Genomic DNA, 21,939 nt, shown 5'->3' on the forward strand with positions numbered 1-21,939 from the left:
CAACGGGAACTCCCCTTCTGATAAATTCCTGACATGCTTAAAGGAGTGACTTTGTTGGACCTACTGGAGTTTGCTGCTAAGTTATTTTCTGCCTTTGGTGGTTTGCTCCCCCCCCACCCCAATTTTTTAAAGTTGATATAGTTCACATATAACATCACCTCTTCAAAGTGTAAAAGTCAGTTGTTTTTTGTATGTTCACAAGGTTACACAATCATCACCACTACCTAATTCCAGAACATTTTCATCACCCCCGAAAGAAATCCTATACACATTAGCTCTCAGTTCCCATCCTCCCTCCTCTCAGCCTGTGGCAACTACCACTGATCTACTTTCTGCCTGCATGGGTTTGTCCATTCTGGACATGTCATATAAATGGAATCAGAGAATATGTGGCCTTTTGTGTTTGACTTCTTTTACTTAACAGTGTTTTCAAGGTTTATCTATGGAGTAGCATTGCTTCAGCCCTTCATTCCTTTTCATGGCTGAATAATATTCTACTGAATGAACATACCACATTTTATGTATTCATTCCTCTGTTGATGGACATCTGGGTTGTGCCCACATTTTTGGCTACTGTAAATGATGTTCTGAACATGTCTATGCAAGTTTTTGTGCGAATATATATTTTCAATTTTCTTGGGTATAATACCAGGAGTGGAATTGTTGTAACATATGCAAACACTGTTTAACTTTGTGAAGCACTGCCAGACGTCTTGCAAAGCAGCTGCATCATGTTACATTCCCATCAGCAATATATGTGGTTTCTAGTTTCTCTACATCTTTGCCAATATTTGTGGTTATCTTTTTATTATAAACATCTTAGGGAAATCTTTTCCCTTGTTTAGCACAAATATGAATTAAGATTAAAACTGTGTTTCTTGGAATAGTCCTCCCAACCCATTGCTTAATTATAGCAAATACTTTGTCTTGTTTTACAGATGGGAAACTGACCTAAAAGAGGTCAAAGGGCAGGTGGTCCCATTAAACTTTCAGCTATTCTTAGATTTGACTTAGGTCGATAGTAAAACTATAAGGAAAAACAGAAAACCAAGTCAGTTCGGTTTGTAAGTGTCCCGTGGGCTTTCTGCCTGCTATGCAGTGAAGCAGGCCTGCAAGTGGTGGGATTTCAGACTGTCTCCAGTGCACTGTTACATTGGAGAGTCTACAGTAAAGTAATTCAATCGTATTGAGCTCTTCCTCCTAATCACCTCAAGTCAGTTTAAAAACATGGCTTAGGTGTTCCCATCGTGGCTCAGTAGAAACGAATCTGACTAGCATCCATGAGGATGCAGGTTCGATCCCTGGCTTCGCTCAGTGGGTTGAGGATCTGGCGTTGCCGTGAGCTGTGGCATGGGCCAGTAGCTGCAGCTCTGACTTGACTCAATATGCTGCAAGTTCAGCCCTAAAAAAAATAAAAATAAAAACATGGTTTATATTTTACCACTCCCTAAAAATAGTCCTGACTAACTCTCTTTGGCCCTTTTAGTAACTCTGACACTTAAACCTTTTATTGATGCTTTTTTTCCCCTACTAGAGTCTCTTGAACTTTTCTTTTTCTTCCAAATTAGCCATAAACTCATTAAAAGCAAAAGCTCTCTTTTTTATTTATCCCCCGCAATACTTCATTCATAGGGTCATAGATAGTTTAGTTCCCTTACGATGCTTAAGCAACTCAGATATTCCTTAGCTATTGCACCCTCGGCTTTTAGTACAGTGGGTGACATATTCCAATTTGCCTATTTTATTTACTTACTTATTTTGGCCATGCCTGTGGCATTTGGAAGTTTTCAGGCCAGGGATCAAACCCACGCCACAGCAGTGGCCCAAGCCGCTGCAGTGACAACACTGGATCCTTAACCCACTGTGCCATAGGAGAATTCCTGCAAGTGGTATTTTAAAAGTTAGATTCCCAACCCCTTGGACTCTAAGATTCCCTAATGATTCTGATGCAAATATTCCAAGAACCACTGTTTGAGAAGTATTTGGAGGATCACTGTAAACTTCTCAGCTGTAGGGACTTCTCTACATGAATTTTGGCACCTTTGAGGACACTGTTCTCTAGATTCATTCCCTTAATATTTGCCAAGCACGCACCAGCCTTGGCCAGATTCTGAATGGATATCTGTGTTGGCTCACCCGCAAAACAGTGACAGGTTGGAGAAGAAAGACACATGCTATTATTACACACAGAGTCTCCCTTAAGCTCAACCTGTGGAGGAATCTCTTGGCTGTTGTAATGTGACTAATTTCCAGAAGGTGGCACCAGACTGCTTCTCTGGCTATAACTGTTCTATTAGCCTGATCTCAATGCGTGTCTCTTATCCAATAAGTAAATATAAATGTGTCTGTAGTATTTGAAAAGAGCGCTGTTATCCTTTTCTAACAACTTAGATGAGATCATTATATTTATGGGAAGAGAGTCGTTTTACACGTGAAGGTAAGATAAGGAATGGAAGAAGATAACGCATTTTCCACAACTCCATAGTCCTACAACCTTGAATGGCCGGAAGTTAGCCTTCTCGTCATGCCCATGAGGAACCTACAGTTTTCCAGGTTATACAGCTCCTGGGTATTACTGAAATCCCAAATTGGGATTTAATCCCTGGTGTGTCTGATGCAAAAGCCTATGCTCTAAAGCAGTTTCCCAGGAAAAAAAGAGAGGGGGCTGCTGTGGGAGTCTCTCACATGCTTTCCTGCTTCTTTTTCATTCATCTTTCTTATCAGCAATTAACCTTCTTTTATTTTGATTTTTGGCAAAAGACATCAAAACCTACAAATGTGACAAAATGCATTATATTCTGGAGACAGATTTCTAGTAACAGACGTATCCTTGTGTGGAGAAGGACTTGAGAGGGGCAGCAGCCTAGGACTTCCCCATCAGTCCCTAGGAGTCCTTTCAGTCTGGGTAGCGCCACCTGGCTGATTGGAGAGTAAAATTCCAAATGAACACACTTTGCTTCATCCTGTTTCTAGATAGTAAACCCATACAATAGAAGAACATGTATAATAAAGCATCTTTGAACTCTAATGTAATGTTCTGCCGTAACTCAGGATTAATCTCTTTGCATGCACGTAGTGTCGTCAGCCCTTTGCTTCCTGTTGAGACGGTCTCCAGTGAAGAGGACACTGCTAACAGCGAGGCGCCACACACTGGTCATATAAAGGGAATTTTCACCCAGATGCATAAGCAGTAGAAATGAAAAAGCCAAACTTAAAGCTCCATGGTTTTGATGTTTTCCTGACAAATATCACATTCTCAAAATATCCACCACTGGGCAGCGTCGGTGTCTACAGCCCTTTGCATTTTGAGATCTTGCTCGTGGAGGTGGTACTCTCTGAATCTGCCCGAGTGGATGATCACTCATTCTGAGCAAATCAGAACTATCACAGCCAGCTGAGATTCCGTGTTGTAGCTGCCCTTAATGCTTTGCTTCTTTACCTTCCAAATTTCACCTCTTTTGCCCATAAATCGTAGCAAAAGGGCAGAAACAATACAGTTTGCTCCTTGGCATTTGTGTTCTTATTTGGGCTTTAAGGATTAGATTTAGGTGAGAAGCTCTCTTAAAAAACTCTCTTTAGGAGTTTCCGTTGTGGCGCAGTGGTTAACGCATCTGACTAGGAACCTTGAGGTTGCGGGTTTGATCCCTGGCCTTGCTCAGTGGGTTGAGGATCTGGCGTTGCTGTGAGCTGTGATGCAGGTCGCAGATGGGGCTCGGATCCTGCGTTGCTGTGGCTCTGGTGTAGGCCTGCAGCTGCAGCTCTGATTTGACCCCTAGCCCAGGAACCTCCATATGCCGAGGGAGCAGCACTAGAAAAGGCAAAAAAAAAAAAAAAAAAAAAAATCTCTTTAGGCCTCAACAATATAACCCAATTCTGAGTTAGAAAAGGCTTTTCTGGATTTGATCAAGGTTGTTAAGAGCAGTTTCTTTTTTCCCTTTTTTTTTTTTTTTTTTGGCTGCACCTGCGTGTTATATGGAAGTTCCCAGGCCAGGGGTATCAAACCTTTGCCACTGCTAGCCACCATGGAACTCCAAGAGCAGTTTCACTAGTTATGAGAAGCAGAAGCCAGGTTTCTTTAGGGGGGAAGAGTTGAGTCCGTTTGTAGGCTGAGGAGGGTGGTAAGAGAAAGGGGCAAATTGCAGATGCAAAAGATGTGTGTTTCCTGGAGGAAAGTCCTTGGAGAGGGGATGGGATACCGAGCTTTCTGGAAGAGAGGAAGAACAGAGGAAATGCAGTGGTGAGCTCAGAGGAAGGGAAGCTGATTAGAACAGCGTGATGGGATGGCCTCAGCTTGTGTTAAGGTCAGGAGGCTGAGGGTGGCCAGGGCCTTGGGATCCTGTAACAACTGCAGAGGCTGGACATTAACTTCTGGTCCACGGTTAGGACATGTGGAACCCTAGATTTCAAGTTCCATGAACTAGAAATAACGATAGTCTCTTGGTTGTATATAGCTTAAAAAGTATTTTTACGGGTTATTCCACAACAAATGTGATTGTCAGCCCAGATGGTAACTACTAAGCATTTAAAAAGAGGCACACTTTGTGACTGTATTTGCTTGAGTGTTTTTATACGCCTAAGTATTTTCATGTACAGTTTTAATTTAAGAGCCTTTGTTTTTGCCCCTCCTTTTCTGTTTTACTACTTTGTCCTTCTCTTTTAGTCTAGAAACCACTTAAAATGTCCCTAAGGCATGAGTCAAACCTTGATGATAAATTACCCTCAGTTTGTATAGAATTACTTTGAGACTTTTCTACTGCTGGGTGTGTGATTTATAGCAACCCATCAGATAGAACAAGTGCTGAAATACTTTAAGTAATATGTGTACTCTAAAATATAGTTATTAAGTTAGTAATGCTTCTCATTCATTCAGTGAAGATTTTCTGAGTCTCGGAGTTCCCATGTGGCTCAGCAGGTTGAGAACCTGACTAGTATCCATGAGGACGCAGGTTTGATCCCTGGCCTCACTCAGTGGATTAAGGATCTGGTGTTGCCATGAACTGTGGTGTAGGTTGCAAATGTAGCTCTGATCCCATGCTGCTGTGGCTGTGGTGCAGGCTGGCAGCTACAGCTCTGATTCAACCCCAAGCCTGGGAACCTCCATATGCTGCAGGTGCGGCCCTAAAAAAAAATTTTTTTTTTGTCTCTATTGTGCCAGGTGTTTTGCTGAGCAAGATGGGGAACAGAACTAAACCAGACATGTTCTTCCACAGACAGATTAACTCAAAATGCAACAGTGGACAGAGCTATGACAGATCTCTGTACATGTCACCAAGAGAATAAAAAGATTAGCCAACTCACCAAGGCACGTGAGGAAAGGCCTCTAGACTTTTGAACTGGATTTTATTTCATTTTATTTATTTATTTTTGTTTCTTAGGGCCACACCTGCGGCATATGGAGGTTCCCAGGCTGGGCGTTGAGTTGGAGCTACAGCTGCCAGCCTAGCCACGGCCACAGCCACGCCAGATCCAAGCCCCATCTGCGACCTACACCACAGCTCATGGCAATGCCAGATCCTTAACCCACTGAGCAAGGCCAGGGATCGAACTGGCATCCTCATGGTTCCTAGTCGGATTAGTCTCTGCTGTGCAACGGGAACTCCTGAACTGGATTTTAAAAGATGACTAACGGAATCCCCTTGTAGTGCAGTGGGCTAAGGACTCAGTGTTGTCATTGCCGTGGCTCGGGTTACCACTGTAGCATGGATTTAATCCCTGGCCTGGGAAATTCAGGTGGGACCAAAAAAAAATAATAAAAAGGATGGCTAAGAATTCACCTTGTGGTTTTCTTAGAGGTAAGAGGGAGGAAAGAAGAGTATTTGGAACAGGGAAACATCCCATGCAAAAGCAGTCGATGTTGAGTAACCAAAAATTGTTGCGCCACATTGGTAACCAAATAATTTGCCCTGACGGAATATTGGCTGTTGAGTCCGAGAGAGCAAGAAAAGTCTAGGTGAAGCCCAAGTTTCTGGCTTAGGCCAGTGTATGAATTCTGTGCCTTTCACCAAACAAGTGAAGCCCGAGTTTGAGGGAAGAGAGTTCAGGTTGGGGGCTATTCCACTTGTAGTGATGAGAGATCCATGTGGAGACAAACTGTTTGAAGTTGGCGTCACAGGTCAGGTGCCTATGAAAGATTTAAGGGCTTAAAATAGCAGAGATATAGAAGGTAAGTCTTTGGATATAATTACAAAAAATCCAACATCTCAGTGGCTTAACACTAAAAAAAGCTGTTTCTTGTTCATGCTCTCTGTCCAATGCAGATTAGCAAGACTCTGCTTCAGACCAACCCTGAGAAGAACCAGGCTGATGGAAGGGTCACATCTTGTCACCCAATAACTGGCCCAGAAGTGACAGATGGCTTCTACCTCTACCCTATTGGCAGAAGTGATCACCTGGCTCTAGCCAATCACAAAGATGCTGAAAAATACCGTTTTGTGTATGCCCAGAAGCGGAAGAAAAACAAGTATTGGTTAAGAGCAGCAATGCCTGACTCAGAAAGGAACTGGCTGTACAATTAAACCTCTGGCATCTTTGCTATTTTATATGCAGCATGCTGCTTTCTATTATCCAACTATCATTCCTGCAGGCTTATCACACGAAGCAGTTCCCCGAACACGCCCAGCTATTTCACCCTTTCATTCAACGTGCACCTTCAATCAAGATGCCTCTCGATACCCGTGCATCTCCTGTCTCCTCTGCCTGGCACATCCTTTTCTCTTCCCCACATGGCACTCAAGCTGCAAAATTAACTCCTTGAAACCTTTCCTAACCCTCTCACAGGCAGGGCTGAGGACTCCTCTTTCTCTGTGTAATCACCCTAAATACCTCTATCGGTGTATCAAGATTGGTAATTTACACATCCATTGCCTGGGTAAGCTGTGTCTCTCTTTTTTTTCTTTTTCGGCCACAGCCGTGCCATATGGAAGTTCCCAGGTCAGGGATTCAATCCGAGCTGGAGCAGCAACACCGGATCCTTAACCCACTGTGCTGGGCCCCAGGGATGGAACTGGTGCCTTCAAAGAGACAGGCTGGATCATTAACTGACTGCTCCACGGCAGGAACTAGTAAGTTGTAACTCTCAAAGGCCAGGCGCTTTACTCATTTTTCCATTCATATATGTAATATTTTCCATTATACAGCACAGTGCATATCAGTTTGAAAGAAAGACTTCCTAGGTTTGATTCTTGGACTGTTTCTACATCTGTAATCCTTGTCAATGTATAAGAATTTAATTTAAATTCTGTGTTTTTCTTTTTTCTTTTTAGGGCTGCACGTGCGGCATATGGATGTTCTCAGGCTAGGGGCTGAATTGGAGCTATAGCTGCCGGCCACAGTCACAGCCACAGCCACAGCAATACAGGATCCATGCCATGTCTGCCACCTACACCACAGCTCATGGCAACACAGGATCCTTAACCTACTGAGGCCAGGGATTGAATCCAACCTCATGGTTCCTAGTAGGATTCGTTTCCACTGTGCCACAATGGGAACTCCCTGTCCGTGTTTAATTTTTCTTTGTGCCATGGTTTCCTCATCTGTAAGAGACTTATTAAACAATGTGTGATAAACTACACAGAGTCCCTGGCGCAAAGTGGAGCTAAAAAAAAAAAAAATCACCTGCAATTATTTTAATTGAAATATATTTGACACACAACATTGTCTGAGTTTTACAGTGTGCAGCATGTTATTTGATACATTTATCTACCGCGACATGATTGCTGTTGTAGTGCTGGCTAGCCTCTTTATCACATCACGTAATTATCATTTCTTTATGGTGGGAATAATTAAGATCTAGTTTATTATTAAGTCTGATGTTTATAATATTATTGTCTACAATCACTACACTGTGCGTTAGATCTCCAGGACTTACTTGTGTAATCGTTGTTAGCTTGTACCCTTAACATCTCTTCTGTTCCTCCACCTCCAACCCCCCGGTATCCACCATTTTATGCTCTGTTTTTGTGAGTTCATCTTTAAGATTCCACATATACGTGATAGCCTACATATTAGTCTCTGACTTAATGTCACTTAGTATAATATCCTTAAGGTCCATCTGTGATGTCACAAATGGCAGGATTTCCTCCATTCTCATGGCTAAGTAATATTCCTTTGTGTATATATATTCTATATCTTCTTTAACTATTTGTCAGTTGATGGGCACTTTGTTTCCATATCCTGGCTGTTGTGAATGCTGCTGCAATACACATGGGGATGTATGTATTTCTTTGATATCTTGTTTTCATTTCTTTTGGGTATATACCCAGAAGTGGAATTGCTAGATCACATAGTAGTTCTATTGTTAATTTTTTGAGGAAGTTTCATATTGTTTTTCATAGTGACTGCACCAATTTACATTCCCATTAGCAGTGTGTTTAAGTCTCTTGTCTCTTTAAAGATAGCCATTCTAACCAGTGTGAGATGATATCTCATTGTGGGTTTTTTTTGGTTATTTTGTTTTTTTGTTTGGTTGTTTTTTAGGGCCACACCTACAGCATCTCCAGATTTGAGCCACATCTGTGACCTACCCTACAGCTCATGGCAGTGCTAGATCCTTAACTCACTGAGCGAGGCCAGGGATTGAACCTGCATCTTCATGGATACTAGTTGGGTTCGTGACCTGCTGAACCACAGTGGGAACTCCCCTCACTGGGGTTTATATATGCATTTCCCCGATGCTTAGGGATGTTGAGTATCTTTTTGTGTCCCCATTGGCCATTTGGATATCTTTGGGAAAATGTCTAGTGTCTCCAATCATTTTTTAAACCGGTATGAGTTTTGAGTAGTATGAATTCTTTATGTGTTTTGGTTATTAACTCTTTGGTATTAACTCTTTATTTGGTACGTATGCCCTGCCAAGTATTTTCTCCCATTCTGTAGGCTACCTTTCCATTTTGTTGGTTTCTTTTTCTGTGCAGAAGCTTTTTGGTTTGATGTAGTCCCACTTGTTAATTTTTTGCCTTTGTCATATGTGTTTTTGGTGTCATAGACCAAAAAATCATTGCCAAGACCAATATCAGGAAGCTCTTTGTTTTCTTCTAGAAGTTTTACAGTATCCGATCTTAAAAATCTTTGATCCATTTTGAGTGAATTTTTGTGAGTATAAAAGGAATCGTTTCTTTCTTCTGCATTTGTTTATCCAGTTTTCCAAATACCATTTGTTGAAGAGACTATCCTTTCCCCATTGGGTATTTTTGGTTCCCTTAATATTAGTTGACCATATATGTGGGGGTTTAATTCTGAGGTCTCTACTCTGTTCCATTCTGTGTATCTATTTTTATACCAGTCCCATACTGTTTTAATTACTATGGTCTGTGGTATAGTTTGAAACCAGGAAGTATGATGCTTCCAGATTTGCTCTTCTCATAATTTTGTTATTTGGGATCTTTTGTGGTTCCATACAAATATTTAGGATTTTTTTTCTATTTCTGTGAAAAATGTCATTTGAATATTGATAGGAATAACATTGAATCTATAGATGGCTTGGGTAGAAATGGACATTTTAACAGTATCAATCCTTCCAATTCATAAGCATAAGCTATCTTTCCATTTGTCTGCATCGCCTTTGGTTTCTTTCAACAGTCTTGTAGTTTTCATTGTACAGATCTTTTACTTCATTGATGAAATTTATTCCTGGTATTTTGATGCTATTGGGAATGGGATAGTTTTATTTTTCAGATGTTTCATTGTTGGTGTACAGAAATGCAGCTGACTTGTGTGTGATGATTTTGTATCCTACTAAATTCATTGATTACTTCTAACAGTTTTTTGGTTGAGATTTTGAGATTTTCCGATATGGTCATTCTTTGGTATCTGCAGGAGACTGATTTCAAGAACCCCCACTGACACCCATGGGTGCAGAGGGCTGACTGTATCATATCATCTCTTTGCAAATGAAAATTTTACTTCTTCCTTTCTGATTTGGATAGATTTTCTTTCACTGTCTTGCCTAACTGCTCTAGTGAGGACTTAGAATGCTAATATTGAATAAGAATGGTAAGAGTGGGCATCCTTGTCTTATTCCTGATCTTAGAAGAAAAACTCAATTTTTCACTGTTGAGCATGTTTGCTGAGGGCTTGTCACATCTGCCCTTTATTTTGTTGAGGTATATTCCTTCCATATCCAATCTGTTGTGGAAAAGATGCTGCATTTTGTTATATGTATTTTGTGACATTTCTTTCATTCCATTAATGTGGTGTATAACATTTATTGACTTGTGTATGTTGAACCATCCTTGTATCCCAAGGATAAATACCGGCTAAAGCTTATATTTAGTTGCTCCTATGTTGAATGCACACATCTTTATGATTGTTTTATCTTGTTTACCAACCCTCTTTATCATTACATAATGACAGTCTTTGCTGCTTGTTATTGTTTATTGAGTTTCTTCAAGACAGCAAGTCTGAATTTTTTATCTGCTAAATCACAGTATCCTGTGGCTTTCAGCTCGGGTGTTGGGGAATTATTGATATCTTCTGGGGTAACATATTTTCTTGTTTTTTCATGTTTCCTATATTTCTCCATAGCTGTTTTTGCATGTGACATAGCAGACCCCTCCTAAAATCTTGACTGGCTGCCCTCAGCTGGGATGCGGATCCCTGGTGTTGCCACAGGAAGGGTTTGCTCAGTTTTGAATGGGTAGACCTGTTCCACTCGTCTTGTTCTGTCTTGGGGCAGAATTCTCAACCTTTTATGTTTCCTCTCCTTAGAACTCCCCAGGCTGGCTGCTGGAAACCTCTCTTTTGTTTTCCAGAAGATGGTGGCATAGCTCCAGTTGTAATTCCTCCCTTACTCATGGACCCTAGTCCATTTTTCTGAGCTGCTCCAACCACTGGGCCTGCTCTCACTGCCACACTCGGGAGATGCAGAAGGATCCGGCCACGGAATGGGAGCAGGTATGGGTTTAGCACTTGGGGTGTTGGGCACCCACAGGCCCAATGGGGAGATTGCTGAGTGGGCTACTCCTGGAGGCTTGCGGGCAGACCTCGTGCTGGGTCCCGAAGCAGTCGGCAGGAACTGTGCTCCTTTAATGCCCTTGATGGTTTTACCTCTTGCCTTCACTTTCTCTTCCCTTCCTTCAGTCATGGAGGTCCCACCCCAAAGCTCTGGGTGCTGCTGTGGGGGAAAGAGGTTCTGCCAGGAGGGACCCCAACAATAGGAATGGCCTGGCACTGACTCACTGCTTCCCACCTCCTCCAGGAGAAGATGTCTGTGCAGCTCCTACTGGGTATGTGATTGTCAACGAAAGAGAACGTTTCCTTTTTATTTTTCCTCCTATAAAGTTACTAACACTTCATCATTTACTTGTACCAAAACTTAGTATCATTAACAAGGGGAAAAATAGTTTGCTTGCTTGAGGACTAGCGTTAAATACTCATTACAGTAGATGTCATCTATGAACTTAGGAAAGAATAGTTTAAAAGAAAAATGGCACAGTGTGAAACCATTTCCCTGCAATACTTTAAAATATATTCTAGAAGTTCCCATTGTGGCTCAGAGGGTTAAGAACCTGACTAGTTTATCCATGCATGAAGAGGCGGGTTCGATCCCTGGCCTCGCTCAATGGGTTAAGGATCTGGCATTGTCCCCAGCTGTGGCATAGGTTGCAGATGCAGCACAGATCCAGCTTGGCTGTGGCTGTGGTGTAGGCTGGCAGCTGCAGCTCTGATTTGATCCGTAGCCTGGGAATTTCCATATGCTGCAGATGTGGCCCTAAAAAGAAAAATATACACATATATTGTAACTATAAAATATTATATAAAATAATAATGGATATAGTCAAAATAAACATGACAGTCATCTTTCATTGGCAAGTCTAAAGAATAGGAAAATGTTCCAGAAAAAAAAACTGACCAAAGACTATAGGAATAAATGACAGCACAGTGGCAGAGACCTGAATGTTTTATTGTAAGAAACACTTGGGCTTTGACCCAGTTAACAAGGGACCTCTCCATACGACCCGGTCTTCACTTTCCCTTCTACACGGAGGGAGTAAGTCTGATCATGCTTAAAGGAGGGGAAAAAAAAAGAGACAGAAGACATAGAACATGGAGAAAAACGTGGAAGTGACAGTTTAAAGAGAAATGCAGGTTTAGTTGCTTTTATATAGCAGTGGTTTTGTTATCACTTATGTCAGCAATCCATAATGGAAATTAGCTTTTAAAAATCTAGTTAAAAAGTGGTAGAATTTTTGGCAATTTCTGCTCTTAATTATCAGGCAATACTTCCATTTTAGACAAAAATAAGTTCCTCTTATAGCTCTAAATAATCACAACTCATTTAATAATCATTTCATATTGCTGCATTTCATCTTTGTGGACTATAGTCCACCAGTAGTATAAAATGGGGTTTATACTATCTTAGCAGGAAAATAAAGGTGATGTAAGAATCATGGGTAATGATTTTCACTTTTAAAAATAAATTTTGAAGAAATAGACTTCTATCAGACTTAAGAGGACTCTAGAACCCAAAGAAACATAACTTAAATTTTTAACAAGCTATGGAAAGAAAATGTATAATATAAATTAAAATGTATTTTAACAAGTTCCAAACATACTTATTATTAAATATAAAGATGTTAGCTCTGGTATATAAGAAAATATTTACAGCGAATAAAAAGGAGATTGTAGAATATATGTGTTCTATGTATAAAAATAAGTAAAAATATTTTAGAGTCCAGACCAAGGGATCTTTTCTAAGGCAGGTTTTATCCACGCAACTCTATTGCCATACCATCTCATTAGCAGGCTGGAACACATTCATGCCTGGAAGCCAATCTAACAATAATCTTGACTTAAGGCTCATACTGCCTTTTGAGGGCCTGTACATCTTCCAAGGTGAAGTGTTTGCTTGGGGTGTCTGAGAGGTCATCAAAGAGCTGCTGGATCTGCTCCTCTTGGCCCTTCCTAATCAGAGTTAACGTCATCTGAAAGAAGAGAAAAATTAGGTAGCAGACATTTTCAGGGTCTAAAAACCCTAAACAACAGTTCAATCTCTGTGAATAAGACATGCGGCCACTGACCTTAAACCTTTCTGCTTTACTCAGATACAGAAGATGCTGATACACCAAAGAGGGATCTTTCTCAATAAGATGGGTTTTCAGAGACTGAATGAGAAGGATGAATGCATCCCCTTCAAGTTTGTTGCTCAGCAACACCGGCAGATCTTTCGGTTCCGTGATGGATAACAGGTGCGCACAGGCTTCTTTATCTTTCCTCGTGCTGATGGCGTTTATAACCTGACCAAATTCGTAGGCGTTGTTAGGCTTGGTGATCGATAATTTTTCGTAAAATTCCCGTGGCCCGTTGCTTGTGTCCCCCTTCTCAGAAGCAAGGCAGTCTGTGGCAATCTCCTCCGAGGTCCTTTCAGGCTCTTCTTTATGGCCTTCATTCACCTTCAGGAGAAAAAAAATTACTGTGACACAAACAACAGCCACTGCACACATTCCAAGTTACCTTTTTTTTTTTTTTTTTTTTTTTTTTCCAAGGGCTGAACCTGTGGCAGAGGGAAGTTCCCAGGCTAGGGGCTGAAGTGGAGCTGCAGCTGCCAGCCACAGCCTCAGCCACAGCAATGTGGGATCCGAGCTATATCTGTGACCTACACCACAGCTCATAGCAATGCCAGATCCTTAACCCACTCAGCAAGGCCAGGGATCAAACCCGCAACCTCATGGATACTAGCTGGGTTCATTACCACTGAGCCATAATGGGAACTCCTGAAGTCACCTTTATTAAAATGGGAAGGAACTGAAAAACACACGTTGACTATATTTTAATCACGTTCTAAGTGAAAAACATACAACCTGTAATGAATCATAAAATCTACTTTTTAAGAATTTTTTTGGGGGGGTTGCACCTGCAGCATATAGAAGTTCCCCAGCCAGGGATAGAACCCAAGCCACAGCAGTGACAGCTGGATCCTTAACCACCAGGCCACCAGGGAACTCCAAGAAGAGAAGTTTTAAGGTGTGAGTACCAATTCATCAAGGTATTTTTTAGTTTAAAAATTTTTTGACATTGAAAGTATCACAATAAAATTTTTATAATTTTCCATGAATAAAAGCTGTGTAAAAGGCCTGTAACAATTTTGTATCTCTCCTTCATGATGTATTTTACATTTACTTATTTCCTTACCGTTAACAGAGAAATGAACTTACATCTTTCAATTCTCTTAAAATGGTTTTTTTCTTCCCTCCTTAGAGGGAGAAACCTTTGGAGCTTCTTTCACATGGTAGCCTCTTACTCTTGGTGGAAAGGTAACACGATCGGTGGCTTGATACTAGCATTCATGAACCCACGGGAATTGTGAGCTGACGTTCTTCACTAAAGGCAAAGCAAAAAAAAGCTACCGTGCAAGACATGTAGTTACCTAAATTCATTAAGGTAGGTAGGTTTGATCCTGGGGTAATCCCAGACCCCTGATGAGGCCGGTCTTGTTTCAGGACACTAAACGTCTGAATCAACAGGGAACATGTCTATGGGGGTGGTGTGAGGACCCCTCAAACTGAATCAGCCCTGTGGGGTTCTCCAGGTCGACCTGCAAGCCAAGCTCTATGGCCATAGACTACCAGGGCCACCTGGAGTGGAAGCGATAAAACCACAGGCCAGATGTGGGGGGGAAGGGACCCAGGAAGAAAGGATGCAGACATCTCAACTTCCCTGGACCCAAGGTGGGTAATGCAATGACTCATTATCACGACAAGGAAAAACCTTGTCAGTATAACCTGTTACAATGTCTTCATGGACTGTCAGAATATAAACACAAAATTTTAGAAATTCGGGAGTCCTGGTCGTGGCTCAGTGGTTAACAAATCCGACTAGGAACCATGAGGTTGCGGGTTCAATCCCTGGCCTTGCTCAGTGGGTTAAGGATCCTGCGTTGCCGTGAGCTGTGGTGTAGGCTGGTGGCTACAGCTCCGATTTGACCCCTACCCCGGGAACCTCCATATGCCGTGGGAGTGGCCCAAGAAATGGCAAAAAGACAAAAGAAAATTTAAAATTTCATAGCAATATGACCTCAGAATCCCCCAAAGAGTAATTTCAAAGGTAATCAAATACACGTACCTCTTGAATCTCAATTTTCCTTCTCTCCTTTTCTGGGCTCAATGATGCTGCAGTATCCTGAGTATTAAGCATTCTGGTGACCTCTTCCAGCTCCATCTTCGCCTCAACAATACGTGGGTCTAGTTGGAGAACTTTATGGAGATCGTTTAAACTGTTCTGATAATTCTAAAAGTAGGAAGGCAGAGAAGAGAATTTTCTTAACTAAACGGAGAAGGGGCACAGATGAGTCCGAGTGGGAGGGAGATGGTGAAGGAAGCACGCGGTGTGTGTGAGTGGGAACGGCCACATTATCAGGACCATGCTTACAAAGTCAGGCCTGTGAGGAATTCTTGGGCTACAATATTATAACCCATAGCACGGAGGACATCCTCTATAGAAGAGCCAGCACTGAATCCAGAGTCACAGACTCGAGTTCACTTCTGTATCACAACGTTCATAGTCCCTAACCCGCACAGGCATGTGTTGTCTGCTAAGTGAATAAACAAAAGAACAGCAGCACCTGCTCGCAGTAAAAAGAACACTAGCCCACTTAACCTTTCTGAGTTTCAGTTCTCACATCTTGAAAATAGGGATCACAGGAATTCCTACTGTGGCGCAGGAACCATGACGAATCTGACTAGGAACCATGAGGTGGTGGGTTCGATCCCTGACCTTGCTCAGCGGGTTAAGGATCTGGCATTGCCGTGAGCTGTGGTGCAGGTCACAGACACGGCTCGGATCCCGCGTTGCTGTGGTTCTGGTGTAGGCTGGTGGCTACAGCTCCGATTAGACCCCTAGCCTGGGAACTGCCCAAGAAATAGCAAAAAGACAAAAAAAAAAAAAGAAAGAAAGAAAATAGGGATCACAAAACCGTTACTCTAGTCTTCACTAGGCTGTGGCAGGTAAGAAATGAATAAAATAATATCTGAAAGGCTTAACCCTAAAAAAGAGCTGGACAAATATTAGCTGTTACCATAATATCCTGTTCCATAAAACCCTTCGAGGTTGTATACTTTCAAATAGGCTCCTAGAGTCAATATTGATTCTACAAAGAAGCGGATGGTACACTGAGCGGTTGAGCTTAATGAAACACAGCCTGGAATCTGGCGGTATAGACAGATGCCACAGAATCACAGGCCACTGGGCCGGGCCATGTTCTAGAACTACAGGCTGGACCTATGTTTGATTAAACCACAGTGAATACGGGGAGGGAGGCAAAGAATTCCAGTGACATGAAACCTCTCAAGTATTCATGACACAATGCCCCGTGGGCACTGCAGCACAGGTAAAATAAGGTGGTGGTTCTGTGACATTCCTGGGGGACGGGCTGTAATGCCACAGCCCATCCCCCTCCACCCAGCGACATACTGGAGCAAGAGGGGTGTGTTTTAAGGGAATAACCTTAACCTGCTCTTTTTTTTTTTTTAAAGTAAATTATTTACAAACTATAGTACAGCACAACAGTACTAACAAAGCTCCACGCAACACTGTGTCACAACAGCACAGCTGACCCTGCTACAAAAACAAAACACAACACCAACCACGTGACAGGTATTTCCCTCCGAAAGGCAAGGAGGTGGGGCAGCAGGGTAAGCAGAGGGAGTATTCATTCATTCGTCGCTAACTCACCATCCTCAGCATTTTGCAAGTATTGTTATTTTACTCTCGCAATAGCCCTATAAATATTTTTATTGTCCCCATTTATTTTTTTTTATTTTATTGTCTTTTTAGGGCTGCACCTGTGCAATCTGTCTAGTTGGAGGAAACCCAAGAAAGCAAGCCATACACTTAGCAAAGTGTTAGAACAGAGGCAGCCAAGTGCGAAGAGAGGGCGGGACAGCAGGAAGGGTGGGGATGGCGTGGGGCAGAGGAGGGGCCGGGCTGCGGGTCAACACAGGTGGTCAGACCACCACCAGCCACCAGCACCCCGAGCCGGGACACTGTGGGAGAAAGGACAGCCGGGCCCCCCCCCCCCCGCCCTCATTGAAGCAGATGTCTCATGAAGGGAAACAATAAGAAAACAAATAAAACGAATAAATAAAGCAAGCGTGACTTACTCTCATTTATGCATTGAAGAAAAGCAAGGATTGAGATGACACCAAAGGGGGACGGTGTCTCCTTGGAGACAGAGAACACAAGAAAGAAAGGAAAGCCGGCCACGCGGGGTGGGGGGATGGGGGGGTGCGGGTGTGTGTGTGGGGGGGCAACCTGCAGAGAGAAAAACACGTCTCTGGCAAAAAGGAGAACACTCTTAAGTTGCTAATGACAGCTGTGGCGCAGGTGGCAGATGTGGCTCGGATCAGATCCTTGGCGGGGGAACTTCTATGTTCTGTGAGTTCGGCCATAAAAGGAAAAAAAAAAGTTGCTAATGACCTAAGGGAAGAAAATAAAGTATCATCGTATGTGTTTGTGATGATAACATTTGCTATCAAAAGATATACTTAAACAACAATAACCATCACTTTAAGGAGCTATTTATTACTCTTTTTGATCTTTTGGCCTGGTAGCACCCCCAGTCGGCTGTAAATTCCCCAGGTGGGCACCAGGTCCACCAGCTCTGTGCTCCCAAAGCTTAGCCTTTGAGTGGTCCTCTCGCAATGAAACACATTGTAAGTAAAAGCAAAATGTTCAGTTATCAGTTATCTTTTCTTGTGAAGAACAGGAAAAGATAACTGATTAAGGAAAGCTGGCACACAGGGGAGAAAAGAATTACAGCCGGCTTGAAAACAAAAAAATACGTGACGGGAGTTCCCATCATGGCCCAGCAGAAACGAATCCGACTAGGAACCATGAGGTTTCGGGTTCGATCCCTGGCCTTGCTCAGTGGGTTAAGGATCTGGTGTTGCCGTGAGCTGTGGTGTAGGTCACAGACGTGGCTCAGATCTGGTGTTGCTGTGGCTGTGGTGTAGGACGGGAGCAACAGCTCCAATTTGACCCCTAGCCTGGAAGCCTCCATATGCTGTGGGAGTGGCCCTAAAAAGCAAAAAAAAAAAAAAAAAAAAAAAAAAAAAAAAAAAAAGTAAGAAAGCAGAGCTCAGCTGAGAGCTACTAGGCAGGCCCCAGCTCTCCATGAGCCCCCATGTCACTTCCTTGCAGGTCACCTGGAGGAAGCCCACCCAGGTGAGAATTCTGATGCTTATGATAAGCAGTGGAAGCCTTGGAAGATCCTGAAATTAAGTTCTCTTGGTGCGTAACTCCAACGACACGGTATGTAAATCAAGCTAGAAGAAATCAAACCGGGCAAACAAGCTGCTGCTGGCCTCCTCCTGCCACCCTAATGGGACAGGATGACTCAAATTTGGGATTATCCTTCTGCATCATAATACAACTTCTAGACTTCATTCCAAGGAAGTGAAAACGCCTGGTCTCTCATTAGGTACACCCGACTTTGAATCACGCCAACGAGTGCAAAGAGTCAGGCAGCCAGTAGGGTGTTGGAGACCTACCTGTGAGACTTTGGACATAAATAAACCCTTGAGTCATGCAGATCACAAGTACCTCGTGTACCCAAGCCCATTCCATTCAAAAACAGTGCAGTAAATTTTCAAGAAGCCACTCTCCCTTCATGGTGCCACATACCGCCTGGGCAATCTGCATGATGTCCACCAACGAAGCTGTCACTAACGAAAAAGGGAGGGGTCAGATGGCCTGGGCGCTGTGAGTGAGTACTGAGTACAGCGCAGCTGGGGGGGCGCCCACATTCACCTGCAGTGGGAGGGCGGCACCCCCCCATTTCCATGGGGCAGAAGCTCCTGCGCTTGGGGCCCTTCTGGATCTTGCGCTATGCACCTCTTCACCTGGCTGTTCATCTGTATCCTTTATAACAAACATGGAAGGGTGGGGGGAGAGAAGAAGGGGAGAATGCGGGGTGCGGGAGGTGGGGGGAGCTGCAAGGCCCCACTGATAAGCGGTCACATCTAATAGCATCAGTACAGGTGCGGCTCCACTGCAGCCTGAGGGGATTTGGGATCTAGAAAAGCCTGATCACTGCAGGCGCCCAGATTGTACTCATCTGATACAGGACACAAAGACATGACCACCCTCTCTCAACCCTGGGTTTTGCAGAATATATTTTTAGGTATTTCCTTCCCTGTCAACAATGAGCACGGAAAGAAAAGAATCAACTCAAACTCAGTAAGGTCCACACTCTTCCCTCCAGCCTCCGCCACCGTGCTGGCACCCTCCCTGGTCAGCCTGCACCACTCAGCACCCAAGACGGGAACCTGGAAGGCAGCCCCTTCATTCCTTCCCCCCAACATTTTACTGCTCGGCACGGCCTCTCAACTTTACCAGCAAACAACCTTCCATTAATCCCTCAGCTCACCTTCTGTCATGGGCTTAAGTGTGTCCCCAGGAAAAGTCACCTGCTGTGGTCCTAACCCCCAGAGCCTCAGGAGGTTACCTATCTGGAGAAAGGTTCTTTACAGAGACAATCGGGTTAAAATGAGCTCGAGAGGATGGGCCCTAAGGCAATGCGACTGGGGTCCTTCTAAGAGGAGGAACCTGGGACACATACAGGTACAGAGAGAAGACGGAGTGAAGACACAGGGAGAAGACACCTGGGGGAGGGTCCTGGAACACATCCTTCCCTGACTGTCCCCAGAAGGCACCAATGCTGCCGACACCTTACTCTCAGACATCCGGTCTTCAGGACCAGGAGAAATAAATTTCTGTGGTTTACACCAGCAACTGTGGTCCTTTATCACAGCAGCCCTAGCAAACTAATGTACCTTCCTTCTTGTCCCTCTGCCATTACTTTCCTTCAGACAGCTGCTTCTCAGCTTGGTGGCTTTTCAGCAGTCTCCCTACTCCATGCTGGGCCCCAGGGATCCACCTACACTGTCCCCAGATCTGATCCATCATGCAGCCCAGCCTTTCCCACCCTTTGGGCCCCCCCCCCCCATCACCTACAGGATCAAGCCTCCCCAGCACGGCCTTGGAGCCCCTCATGACCTGACCATCTCTCTCCATCCCAACTCCCACCCGCCCCTGGCCTCCAGCTGTACCAGTTCATGAACCAGTCCTTAAAAGATGTCCATAAGCATGCACAGCAGCATCATTCATAATAGCCCCAAACTGGAAACACCTAAATGCCATTAACTGGCGAATATGTAAAACACACTGGTGGTGGGAGTTCCCGCCGTGGCACAGTGGTTAACGAATCCGACTAGGAACCATGAGGTTGCGGGTTCGATCCCTCGCCTTGCTCAGTGGGTTAAGGATCCAGCATTGCCGTGAGCCATGGTGTAGGTCGCAGACGCGGCTCAGATCCCGAGTTGCTGTGGCTCTGGTATAGGCCGGTGGCTACAGCTCCAATTAGACCCCTAGCCTGGGAACCTCCTTATGCCGCAGGTTCAGCCCTAGAAAAGGCAAAAAGACAAAAAAAAAAAAAAAAAAATTGGTGGTATATTCATACAACTTAGCAGTAAAAAGAGCAATTCCTGATATTTCCACAACATGAATGAAACTCAGATGCTGTGCTGAACAAAAGAAGCCAAAGAGTAGTGTACATTCTGTACGACTGCATCTGTCAATGTCAAAAAGAAGCAAACTACTCTATAGTGACAGAAACCAGATGAGTGGTTGCCTGGGGGTAGGGGTGAAAAGAGCGAGATTAAGGGCAACAGGCAGAGATAACCCTCTGGAGAGATGCAAATGTTCTTTTCTTGGGGCAGTGGAGGCATGAGGATATTCATTCTTCAAAAGTCAATGACTGGAGTTCCCATCGTGGCACAGTGGTTAATGAATCTGACTAGGAACCTCATGGTTCGATCCTCATGGTTGCAGGTTCGATCCCTGCCCTCGCCCAGTGGGTTGGGGATCCAGCGTTGCTGTGAGCTGTGGTGTAGGCTGCAGACATGGCTCGGATCCCGTGTTGCTGTGGCTCTGGCATAGGCCGGTGACTATGGCTCCAATTAGACCTCTAGCCTGGGAATCTCCATATGCCACAGATATGCCCTAGAAAAGGCAAAAAGACAAAAAGAAAAAAAAAAAAAGTCAACAACCAAATTAAGAGAACAGTCCCATTTACAGAGTTGCATCAAAAAGAATAAAATACTTAGGAATAAATGTAACTCAGAAGGTGAAAGACCTGTACACTGAAAATTCTAAGACACTGATGAAAGAAACTGAAGATGACACAAATCAATGGAGAGATGTCCTGTGCTCACGGATGGGAAGCATTCATATTATTAAAACGTCCAGGCTGCCCAAAGCGATCTACATATTCAGTGAAATCCCTAGCAAAATTCCAGTGGCATTTTCCACAGAAATAGGACAAACAATCCTAAACTTTGTATAGAATTACAAAAGACCCCAAGTAGCAAAAGTGATCTTGAGAAAGAAGAACGAAGCCGGAGCCACCATGGTCCCTGACTTCAAACGATATTACAAAGCTATGGCAATCAAAACAGTATGGTGTTGCCATAAAAATAGACACAATGGAACAGAACAGAGAGCCCAGAAATAAACCTGTGCACTTATAGTCAGTTAATTTAAAACAAGAGAGCCAAGAACTCTCAAGGAAAGGATAGTCCCTTTGAACAGTGGTGCTGGAGAAACTGGACAACCACATGCAAAAGAATGACACTGGACCGCTATCTTACCTGTACCAAAAATTAAGTCAAAATGGATTAAAGTCTTGGATGTAAGACCTGAAACTTAAAACTCCTAGAAGAAACCATAGGTCGTAAAAAGTTCCTTCATTGCTTTTGGTGGTGATTTTTTTGTATTTCTCCAAAAGCAAAGACAACAGAAGTAAAAATAAATAAGTGGGACTACCTCAAACTAAAAAGCTTCTGCAGAGCAAAAGAAACCACAACAAAATGAAAAGGCAACATACCGAGTAGGAGAAAATATCTGCAAATCATGTACCTGATGAGGGGTTAATATCTAAAATGTATA

General features: G+C 43.4%; 1 protein-coding gene and 1 long non-coding RNA gene across 10 annotated transcripts in view; one reads left to right on the forward strand and one right to left on the reverse strand.

Annotated features, from left to right (window-relative positions):
* LOC110260249 lies at positions 8,548–17,851 on the forward strand. 5 transcript variants are annotated; one of them, XR_002343188.1, is made up of 5 exons: positions 8,548–8,605; positions 10,749–10,890; positions 11,077–11,222; positions 13,041–13,184; positions 14,194–14,833. It is a non-coding gene; the product is annotated as an uncharacterized LOC110260249 (long non-coding RNA). The 5 variants fall into 5 exon arrangements; XR_002343189.1 differs by lacking the exon at positions 8,548–8,605 and adding an exon at positions 16,467–16,761 and having other exon boundaries at positions 8,986–10,890; positions 14,194–14,663; XR_002343186.1 differs by lacking the exon at positions 8,548–8,605 and adding an exon at positions 16,768–17,851 and having other exon boundaries at positions 8,987–10,890; positions 14,194–14,663.
* Positions 11,879–21,939, reverse strand: part of SPAG1 (sperm associated antigen 1) — a 97,865-nt gene continuing 87,804 nt past the window's right edge. For all 5 annotated transcript variants that reach the window (XM_021089046.1, XM_021089047.1, XM_021089045.1 and 2 more), the window contains 3 exons: positions 15,058–15,222; positions 13,017–13,388; positions 11,879–12,920 (listed from right to left, as the gene is read on the reverse strand). In XM_021089046.1, coding sequence (XP_020944705.1) covers positions 12,789–12,920; positions 13,017–13,388; positions 15,058–15,222 — 669 coding nt within the window. In that variant the 3' untranslated portion in view covers positions 11,879–12,788. The remainder of the gene's footprint in view (positions 12,921–13,016; positions 13,389–15,057; positions 15,223–21,939) is intronic.

This window comes from Sus scrofa, chromosome 4 (genome assembly GCF_000003025.6).
Source record: "Sus scrofa isolate TJ Tabasco breed Duroc chromosome 4, Sscrofa11.1, whole genome shotgun sequence".
In the NCBI taxonomy this organism is placed as follows: Eukaryota; Metazoa; Chordata; class Mammalia; order Artiodactyla; family Suidae; genus Sus; species Sus scrofa.